Raw genomic sequence first — 10,585 nt, 5'->3', positions numbered from 1 at the left:
GGGGAATTTCCCGCAGGGCGGAAGTGCCGGAGCTCCGGGCAGAGCCCAGCGGCAGGCGGGGAGCCGCGGGGGGCCCTGAGGTGGCTGGGGGCCATGGCTGGGGTTGCGTGCTTGGGAAAAGGTGCGGACGCGGATGAATGGTGCGACAGCGGCCTGGGCTCTCTGGGGCCGGACGCGGCAGCCCCAGGAGGCCCGGGGCTGGGCGCAGAGCTGGGCCCAGGGCTATCGTGGGCTCCGCTCGTCTTCGGCTACGTCACTGAGGATGGCGACACGTGAGTGAACCTTAGGCTGTTAAACGAAGCCCTCGGATCCGAGGCCTGATTCTCCATTCGTTTCTGAGTGTCTGTGGTTTCCCAACCTGTCACTCCTGAATCTGACTTCCGTTGCGGGACTTCCTGACTTCACACCCCCCCCATCCTAATTTGTAACAAAACCCAGTTTCCGATCAGCTTTGAGCCCGATTCGATCATTGCCGACCTACTTTCCCTGAACCTTGATTTTCATGCCCCCCCCCCCGAACCTACATCCTCCTAACCCACTGATCCCAAAACCCGATTTGACCTTCTGACCCCCAGTCCTTAGTAGAGTTGGGGCTCAGGCTGTGGCTCCCCACCCCCCCATAGCATCTCTGATCTGAGCTGCTGACTTTGCTTCGGGGGACCCTCGGCCCCCGCCTCTAAGAGCCTGCTCCTGGGCTCTGATCTTCCCGGCTTCAATTCCGAGACAGCCCGTGAGCCACGGGAGAGCTGAGGTGGCCTTGCACCTGACCCGGGTCCTGTCTGAGCCATGGACAGTGAAGGAAACAGAAGCTTTGGTGTGGCGTGGGGGCCGGGGGTCGCGGTCACCAGGGGCGGAGCCTTCTCTGGGTGGGAGGGTAGGAGGGAAGAACCTCCCAGGGACAAGACTGTAAAGGACCAGCTGGGCACCTTCTCTGGGTTTTGTGGGGTTTTTTTTGCCCGTTGATTGCTGGGTCCCCAGAGGCTCAAAATAGCGCCTGACCCACGTCTTCTCCAAGAACCAGCGAGGGTTTCGCTACTTTTCTCCCTCTTTTCACTTTCTATTTCATTAGCCCCTAACCTGACTTTTATCTTCTTTCTTCTGAATCTTGGGTTTAATTTATTCTTTTTGTAATTTATTTTGTTCTTTTTTAAATTTTTTAAAATATTTATTTATTTATTTCGAAAGGCAGAGTTAGAGAGAGAGGGAGGGGAGAGATCTTTCATCCACTGGTTCTCTTCCCCCAGAGAGATTAAATGGCCATGGCTGGGCCAGGCCGAAACCTGGAGCCAGGAGCCTCTTCTGGGTCTCCTTAGCGGGCGGCAGGGCCCACACACTTGGGCCACCTTCTGCCGCTTTTCCCAAGCTATGAGCAAGGAGCTGGGTTGGAAGTGGAGCAGCCGGACACGGAACCAGAGCCCGTATGGGATGGGTGTCCCAGTGGTGTCCTCGCCGCGGCCATAATGCTGGCCCTGTCTTTTTGTGATTTCTTAGGATGAAAGTTCATGTCATTGATTTGAGAGCTTGCTCCTGTTTTAATGTAGGTTATTGAGTACTATGAATTTTCCCCTGAAAGCTGCTTTAGCCTTGTCTCACAATTCTGATATGTTGTATCTTGATTTTCACTTAATTCAGTATTCCTTATAATTTTCTCTTTTGAATTCTTCTTTGACCAGTAGATTTAAAAGTCTGCTATTTGGTTTCCAGATAGTTTAATATTTCCAGGTATTTTTCTGCTGCCAATTTTCAATTCCATTGTGGGCAGAAAACATACTTTGTACGTTTTAAATTCTTTTAAGTTTTTTGAGACTTGTTTTACGGCTCAGAATGGTGTACACACACTTAAAATACTCTGTACCCTGTGGTTAATGTAGCGTCCTCTGCATATCAGTTGGAGGCTGTGTTGGCCCACAGAGCTCCAGGCTGCTTTGTCCTTGGTGATGGTTTTTCACTTGTCTGTCAGTGGTTGAAAGGGAAAGTCTGAGAGCTCCAGCTGTAACTCTGGGTTTGTCTGTTTCTCTCTCTAATTCTGTCAGGTTTTGCTTAATCTAGTTTGAGGCTCTGTTATCAGGGCACAGATATTTAGGATTATGAAATACTGTTACTCGATTCATTGATCTCCTTAGCGTTTTGATATTACCTTCACTATCTGTGGCAATATTCCTGGCTCTGAAATCTACTCTGCCTGATTTTAAAATACTCCTTTATTTGAAAGAGTGAGAGAGAGAGAGAGAGAGAGAGAGAGAGAGAGATCTTCCAACCTCTGGTTCATTCCCCACATGGCCACAACGGCTGGGGCAGGGTCAGGCCGAAGCCAGGAGCCTTCAACTCCCTCTGGGTCTCCCGCGTGGGTGGCAGAGGCCCAAGCACTTGGGCCGTCCTCTGCAGCCTTCCCAGGTGCATTAGCAGGAAACCGGATCAATAGCGGAACGACCAGGACTAGAACTGGGGCTCTGGTGTGGGATGCTGGCGTCACAGCGGCCGCTTAACCCCCTGCGCCACAGCACTGGCCCCTGTTTTGTTATTTTAGTGGTCACTTTAAGACAGCAGTTGGCAATGGAGCCTGCCACCTGGTTTTGAGTTAAGAATGGTCTTTATATTTTTTTAATTTTTAAAAAATAATCAGCAGAATAATACTGCTTGGTAAGTGGAAATTTTATGAAATTCATATTTTGGGCCCCAATAATAAATTGGAGTGCTCTTTTATTTGCATATCGTCGTCCATGGCTATTTGCAGTAGCAGAGCTGAGTGGGTAGAAGGGAGACCATGTGACCCACAAAGCCTAAAGCAGTGCTCTGTCCCAGTACAGAAAACATTTGCTGACTCCTGCCTTAGGGCTCATACTGACAACTTTGTGATATCATGCACTTTACACAGAGTAAAAGAACCTTAGAATGATACATCTGGGGGCTGGTGCTGTGGCACAGTGGGTTAAGCTGCCACCTGCAGCACCAGCATCCCATATGGGCACTGATTCAAGTCCGGCTGCTCCACTTCCCATCCAGCTCTCTGCTGTGGCCTGGGAAGGCAGTGGAGGATGGCCCAAGTGCTTAGGCCCCTGTACCCACATGGGAAACCTGGAAGAAGTTCCAGGTTCCTGGCTTCAGCCTGGCCCAGCCCCAGCCATGTGCAACTATTTAGAGAGTGAATCTACCCGTGGAAGATCTCTCTCTGTCTCTCTCTGCCTCCTTTGTAACTCTGCCTTTAAAACAAATAAAATATCTTTTTTTAAAAAAAGAGTGATATAACAAATAATAGATTTCATTTGTCCCCTCCTGGCCTTAGTATTATTGCTGTCATACAGTTTATGTACAAGTTATGAAGTCCAGGTGAGCTTTGTTATTGTTTTTGCCTAAACAAATACTTTGAAACATTTTATTTATTTTAAAGATATATATAGATATAGATAGATAGATAGATAGATAAATAGATAGAGAGAGACAGACAGAGACAGAGACAGAGAGAGAGACAGAGATTCGCGTCCCCGCACTCCCCAGAAGCCCAGCTGAAGCCGGAGCTGGGTCTCCCGCGTGTGTGCCAGACCCCACGTGCTTGTGCCGCCCCTGCGGGCCCCGGCGCGTTAGCAGGAAGCTGGAATCAGGAGCCAGAGCTCCAGACGCAGGCGCCTCCGCTGGCGTCTCAGCCGCTGGGTCAGTGTCCTTCCCTCTGTAACCTTTCCCGTGGTGTGGCTCTGCCGGCGATGAATTCCCTCAGCTTTGGCATATCTGAAAGCCTGTTCGGTTTTCACTAAACAAGGTGTATTTTGTTGTTGTTGTTGTTTGTAATCCAGGCCGGCACAGTGACCCCTGCAGTGCCAGATTCCTGTAGAGGTGCTGGTTCGAGTCCGGGCTGCACCACTTCCCACCCGGCTTCCTCCTAATGCACCTGGGAAAGCACTGGAAGATGGCCTGAGTACTTGGGCCCTGCCACCCACATGGGAGACCTGGATAGGGTTCTGGGCTCCTGGCCTCGGCTTGGCCCAGCCCCAGATGTCGCGGCCATTTGGGGAGTGAACAGCAGATGGGAGATCTCTCTCTCTGTCTCTGCTCTCTCTGTCTCTGCTTCTCTCTGTAACTCTACCCTTCAAACAGATAAAAGAATCTTCAAAAAATTTTGTTTTAATTTATTTTCATTTCATACAAAAGGCAGAGAGCGATCTTCCAGTGACTGGTTCACTTCCCAAATGTCCCCGGTAACCAGGGCTGGGCCAGGCTGAAGTCTGGAGCTCAGAACTCAGTCTCAGCCTCACACACAGGTGCCTGGGACCCAAGTATGTGGGCCATTGTCTCTGGCCTCTCGGGGTGCACTTAGCAGGAAGCTGGAGTGCAGGTGGGGGGGCTGGGACTCAAGCCAGGCTCTCAGATGTGGGAGTGGGGGGTCCCACACGGGGACTTCATGGCCTTGCCAAATGCCTGTCCCTCAGTTTTCAGTGTTGGGAAGATATTTCTGCTGGGGGGAGGGCTCTAGGCTGCAGTGGGCCCGTCCCCAGCCGGGGTGAACAGGGCCACCTAGGCCGCAGTGGGCCCGTCCCCAGCCGGGGTGAACAGGGCCACCTAGGCCGCAGTGGGCCCGTCCCCAGCCGGGGTGAACAGGGCCACCTAGGCCGCAGTGGGCCCGTCCCCAGCCGGGGTGAACAGGGCCACCTAGGCCGCAGTGGGCCCGTCCCCAGCCGGGGTGAACAGGGCCACCTAGGCCGCCGTGGGCGCGTCCCCAGCCGGGGTGAACAGGGCCATCTAGGCCGCAGTGGGCCCGTCCCCAGCCGGGGTGAACAGGGCCACCTAGGCCGCAGTGGGCCCGTCCCCAGCCGGGGTGAACAGGGCCATCTAGGCCGCAGTGGGCCCGTCCCCAGCCGGGGTGAACAGGGCCATCTAGGCCGCAGTGGGCCCGTCCCCAGCCGGGGTGAACAAGGCCGTGCGCTGCCGCCGTTCAGCCCTCTTGCTGAACAAGCGCTGTGTGTGTGATGTATTTACTGTCGGGTTTTCCCCGTCTTTGTGTGTTTTGATTTTGCTATTTGAAATGTTCCTAAGGATAAGTGGAAGCACTTGCTAATGTTCCCTTGTGGAGAAATTATGTACGCGAGATAAATTTTGTTCAGGGCTGAATTAGAAGAACTGATGGCCACGAGATCAATGTGAGTGACTGAATCAATAATATATTAAATAATGTGGTTTTTATTTTTTATTATTATTTTTAAAATTTATTTATTTATTTGAAAGGCAGATTTACACAGAGAGGCAGAGGCAGAGAGAGAGGTCTTCCATCCATTGGTTCACTCCCCAGTTGGCTGCAACAGCCAGAGCTGCACCCATCCGAAGCCAGGAGCCAGGAGCTTCTTCCAGCTCTCCCACATGGGTGCAGGGGCCCAAGGACTTGGGCCATCTTCTGCTGCTTTCCCAGCCCATTGCATTGAGCTGGATCGGAAGTGCAGCAGCCAGAACTCAAACTGACACCCATATGGGATGCCGGCACAGCAGGCAGCGGCTTTACCTGCTACACCACAGCGCCCGCCCCAAATAATGTGTTTTTTAAGCAGAAATACATTTGAACCAAGGCATGTCAGGTGATTGGGGGTGACAGGAACTTATTATCCCTGTATTTCCCTAGGAGCTGTGGCTCAGTGTTCAGTGTGGTTCAGAGAACATAACTGCTATAGATAATGGCACTTGACTCTATATATTCTCAACAATACTCAATTAATGTTTCCTGCAGTTGGCATTTAGTATTTCTATTGTATTCTATTTTGTAACAAAAAATGTCATGGCAGAACCCACTGTGGCGTAGTGGGTTAAGCCACTGCCTGCAGCGCCTACATCCCATATGAGCACCAGTTTGATTCCCGGCTGCTCCACTTCTGATCCAGATTCCTGTTAATGTGCCTGGGAAAGCAGCAGAGGATGGCTCAAGTGCTCGGGCTCCTGTACCCACATGGGAAACCCAGAAGAAGCTCCTGGCTTTGACCTGGCCCAGCCCCAGCTGTTGTAGCCATTTGCGGAGTGAACCAGCAGATGGAAGACCTTGCTCATAAATCTTTTTTTAAAAATGCCATGTCATTAGCAAATTTAAAACAGTAAGCAGTAAACACACAGCAAAAAGATATGGTTCCATTGTTTTTGTTTGCAATATTTCCTATGTGGAATCTGCTGTCATCATTATTTTTGTTCCTCTGTATTTGTAGTGTCTTTTTGTCTGACTGTTCTTTTCTAAAAAAAAAAAAAAATGATTTATTTACTTATTTGAAAGGTGCAGTTATAGAGATGGGGAGAGCAACAGTGAGAGAGAGCGCGGGAGAGAGAGAGATCTGCTGGTTCACTCCCCACATGACCACCACAGGCGGAAGCCAGGAGCCTGGCACTCCATCTGGTCTCCCGCATGGGTGCTGGGGCCCAAGCACTACGGCCGCCTTCTGCTGCTTTCCCAGGCCACAGCAGAGAGCTGGGCGGGAAGAGAAGCGGCTGGGACTCTGACTGGTGCCCCTACAGATGCCAGCGCTGCGTGTGGCAGCTGAGTCCCCCGTGCCACACCGCCGGCCCTGGTTTTGTCTCTTGTTCTTGAGCTTCTCAAACCTGTGAGTTAACGGTTTTTGTCAAATTTAGAAAATGGTTGCTTTGCAGAAGGTTTTGTCTGCACCCTCCTTCCTTTTGGGCTCTCGGTTACACGTGCAGGCGTCCTGGCCTGCAGCTCACCAATGCCCTCTTCGTGTTAGGGGGTTTCTTTCACTCCCCGTGTTTCATTCTGAATCGTTTCTGTCATGGGGTCTTCAAGTTCATTAACCTTTCCTTCTGCAGTGTGTAAGCTGTCGATCTCATCCAGGGTATGTTTTGTTTCAGGTGCTGCGATTTTTATCCCTAGTTCAGTTTGAATTCTTTTTTTTTTTTTTTTTTTTTTTTTAAGATTTATTTTAGGCCGGCGCCATAGCTCACTAGGCTAATCCTCTGCCTGTGGCGCCGGCACACCGGGTTCTAGTCCCGGTCGGGGCGCCGGATTCTGTCCCGGTTGCCCCTCTTCCAGTCCAGCTCTCTGCTGAGGCCCGGGGAGTGCAGTGGAGGATGGCCCAAGTGCTTGGGCCCTGCACCTGCATGGGAGACCAGGAGAAGCACCTGGCTCCTGGCTTTGGATCGGCGTGGTGCGCCAGCCGCAGGGTGCCGGCCGTAGCAGCCATTGGAGGGTGAACCAACGGTAAAGGAAGACCTTTCTCTCTGTCTCTCTCTCTCACTGTCCACTCTGCTTGTCAAAAAAAAAAAAAAAAAAAAAAAGATTTATTTTATTTATTTGAAAGAGTTACAAAGAGAGGTAGAGACAGACAGAGAGGTCTTCCATGCCCTGGTTCACTCCCCAGATGGCCACAACGGCCGGAGCCGTGCCGATCCAAAGCCAGGAGCCAGGAGCTTCTTCTGGGTCTCCCACATGGGTGTAGGGGCCCACAGACTTGGGCCATCTTCCACTGCTTTCCCAGGTCACAGCAGAGAGCTGGATCAGCTCTCAGAAGAGGAGCAGCCGGGACTAGAACCGGCGTCCATATGCGATGGTGGCGCTTCAGGCCAGGGCTTTAACCTGCTGCACCACAGCGCCGGCCCCTGAGTTTGTTTCTATCATCCTCTGTGTTTCTAGTTAACTTTTTTTTTTTTTTAGGTTTATCTATTTGAAAGGCAGAGTGACAGGGAGAGACAGAGAGATCTTCCATCTGCTAATTCACTCCCCAAATGCCCGAGACAGCCAGCGCTGGGGCAGGCCAAGGCCGGTAGTCAGGAACTCTTACCAGGATTATCACCTGCGGCCTTGCCTGCACAGTAGCAGGGAGCTGGATGGAAAGTAGGAAGTAGGGCGCTGTGGCCCGGCAGGCGGAGCCACGTGGAGTTCCAGGCTCCTGCCCTCGGCCTGGCCCAGCCCTGGCCTCCGGCCGTCTGGGGAGTGAACCAGCAGATGGAACATCTCTCTGTCTCTTCCTCTCTGTAACTCTGTCTTTCAAATAAATAAATAAATCTAAAAAAAAAAAAAAAAGTACGAAGTATCCGGGACTCAAACAGTCACTGTCACACGGAACGCGGGCGTCCCAAGCCCTGGCCTAACCCCCTGCACCGCGCTCTCCCCTCAACCCCAAACTGAGTCAGCCCTCGCCACAGTGCCGCGCACACAGCAGGTGCTCCTCTGTCGGATGAGCGCGAGGGTGCTTGGTGTCTGCCCTCTGACGCCCTCTTTGTCCCCAGGGCGCTGCACTTGGCCGTGATTCATCAGCACGAGCCCTTCTTGGATTTCCTCCTGGGCTTTTCAGCGGGCACTGAGTACCTAGATCTGCAGAATGACCTCGGCCAGACGGCCTTGCACCTGGCAGCCATCCTGGGGGAGGCGTCCGCGGTGGAGAAGCTGTACGCGGCGGGCGCCGGGGTGTGCGTGGCAGAGCGCGGGGGCCACACAGCGCTGCACCTGGCCTGCCGCGTGGGGGCGCACGCCTGCGCGTGTGCGCTGCTCCAGCCTCGCCCCCAGCGCCCCGGGGACACCGCCAGCCTCTACCTCGCCCAGAGCCCAGAGCCCACCTCCCCCGTCAACCACACCTCCGTTGCCTCGACCCCTGAACCCGACTTGGAGAAGGAAGAGGAGGGCCGCGAGGAGGACTGGAAGCTGCAGCTGGAAGCCGAAAACTATGACGGTGAGGTCCCCGCGCTGGGCAGGGCTCCGGGCTCGGCTTCAGGCCCCGGGGTTAGCGACCAAGGGTCTTTCCTCAGGCCCCAGATGGTTGCAATTGTACCTGTGTGAGCCAGGACCCCCACCTGGAGGCCTCAGACCACATGGGACTCGGAACTGTTACCTCCGAGCCAGAGCTGCCAGGCCCCCTTGACACCCTGGCTGCCCGTGGCACTGGCAGAGCCCCAGCTGCCCCAGGGTTCCAGGGCCGCCCTCCCACCCTGGCCTGCCCGTAGGCTCCCTGGAACCCAGGTCCTCTGTGGAGTAAGAGTCAGGCCTCCTGGCCCCAGCATCCAGGCCTTGTTCAGAGACCCCCGCCACCAGCACCAGCAGCACGCTTAGACCGCCTGCCCTGGAGGCATTTGGGATCTGGGTGCTTCTCGGACTTAGCCCAGGAACTCGGGAGCCAGACCCCCAGCCTGATGACCGTCAGGCCACACGGCCGTCTCCCAGCATGCTGCCCATAGGCTGACGGCAGTCACTCTGTCCCCAGGCCACACCCCACTCCACGTGGCCGTCATCCACAGAGACGCAGAAATGGTGCGGCTGCTCCGCGACGCTGGGGCCGACCTCAACAAACCGGTGAGGTGCCCTGAGGGGCGGAGGCGGAGGCGGGGCCGGGGGGAGCGGCCCTCTGACCTCTCCCTGCTGCCCCTGCAGGAGCCCACGTGTGGCCGGAGCCCCCTGCACTTGGCCGTGGAGGCCCAGGCAGCGGACGTGCTGGAGCTTCTGCTAAGGGCAGGCGCCGACCCCACCGCTCGCATGTACGGTGGCCGCACCCCGCTGGGCAGCGCCCTGCTGCGGCCCAACCCCGCCCTGGCCCGCCTCCTCCGTGCACACGGAGCCCCCGAGCCTGCGGACGAGGACGACAAGCCTGGTCCCTGCAGCAGCAGCAGCGACAGCGACAGCGCGGACGAGGGCGTGAGTGGGGGGGTGAGACGACCTCGGGCTGACCCCAGGACAGGGACAGGACGGGCTGGGGTGGGCTGGGGTGGCGGGCAGAGATGGAGAAAAGCCCTCGGAGCGCAGGCCGCAGACTGTGGGGAAGAGCCCAGGCCACAGAGCCTGGGCAGCGGATGGCAGTGGGTGCTGGGATCCAAGGACTGCAGTCAAAAGCTGGGGGCAGAGGCCGGCGCCGCGGCTCACTAGGCTAATCCTCCGCCTAGCGGCGCCGGCACACCAGGTTCTAGTCCCGGTCGGGGCGCCGGATTCTGTCCCGGTTGCCCCTCTTCCAGACCAGCCCTCTGCTGTGGCCAGGGAGTGCAGTGGAGGATGGCCCAGGTGCTTGGGCCCTGCACCCCATGGGAGACCAGGAAAAGCACCTGGCTCCTGGCTCCTGCCATCGGATCAGCGCGGTGCGCCGGCCGCAGCGCGCCGGCCGCAGCGGCCATTGGAGGGTGAACCAACGGCAAAGGAAGACCTTTCTCTCTGTCTCTCTCTCTCACTGTCCACTCTGCCTATCAAAAAAAAAAAAAAAAAAAAGCTGGGGGCAGGGTGGGGCAGGGAGAGCATGAGTCGCAATAGGGAGCAGCAGCAAGGCCACAGGTGGGAGAGCCGGGGCGTGGGAGCAGTGGCCTTGAAAATGGTATTTGGAGAACCAGGAACCGTGCCCGGCGTCCAAGGCAGCAGCTCTTAGTGTGGGGGCCGACTTGGGCAGCGGGCGAGCGGCAGCCACCTGAGCCCCCTGCCTGGCTTCCTTTGTCCCCAGACGGAATACGACGACATCGTGGTCCATAGCGGCCGAAGCCAGACCCGGCCACCTCCCACCCCAGTCTCCAAGCCCCCTCCCGACGACCCCGGCTCCACCTAATTTTAAACTATTAATATATTTTCCAATTTAATAAACCTTTAGTTCTGACAACCAGAGAGCAGCCAGGTGGTTGCCTTCCCAGCCTGCGGGCACCGCCC

The 10,585-nt window shown here is 55.2% G+C and overlaps 1 protein-coding gene across 2 annotated transcripts; it reads left to right on the top strand.

Annotated features, from left to right (window-relative positions):
- Nucleotides 1–4: 4 nt before the first annotated feature.
- On the top strand, nucleotides 5–10,541 carry NFKBIB (NFKB inhibitor beta). Of its 2 annotated transcripts, none has more exons than XM_002711457.5 (5): nucleotides 5–272; nucleotides 8,203–8,642; nucleotides 9,171–9,259; nucleotides 9,338–9,598; nucleotides 10,386–10,541. In XM_002711457.5, exons 1-5 carry the CDS (start codon nucleotides 94–96, stop codon nucleotides 10,485–10,487), a joined length of 1,071 nt encoding a protein of 356 aa, XP_002711503.2. In that variant the 5' UTR covers nucleotides 5–93; the 3' UTR covers nucleotides 10,488–10,541. The 2 variants fall into 2 exon arrangements, with proteins under 2 accessions (XP_002711503.2, XP_008255381.2); XM_008257159.4 differs by having other exon boundaries at nucleotides 7–272; nucleotides 9,338–9,610.
- The last annotated feature ends 44 nt before the right edge of the window (nucleotides 10,542–10,585 follow it).

Source organism: Oryctolagus cuniculus, chromosome 18, assembly GCF_964237555.1.
Source record: "Oryctolagus cuniculus chromosome 18, mOryCun1.1, whole genome shotgun sequence".
Taxonomy (NCBI): Eukaryota; Metazoa; Chordata; class Mammalia; order Lagomorpha; family Leporidae; genus Oryctolagus; species Oryctolagus cuniculus.
Note: the sequence above shows the minus strand (reverse complement) of the source record. Positions and strands in the feature narration are given on the sequence as shown.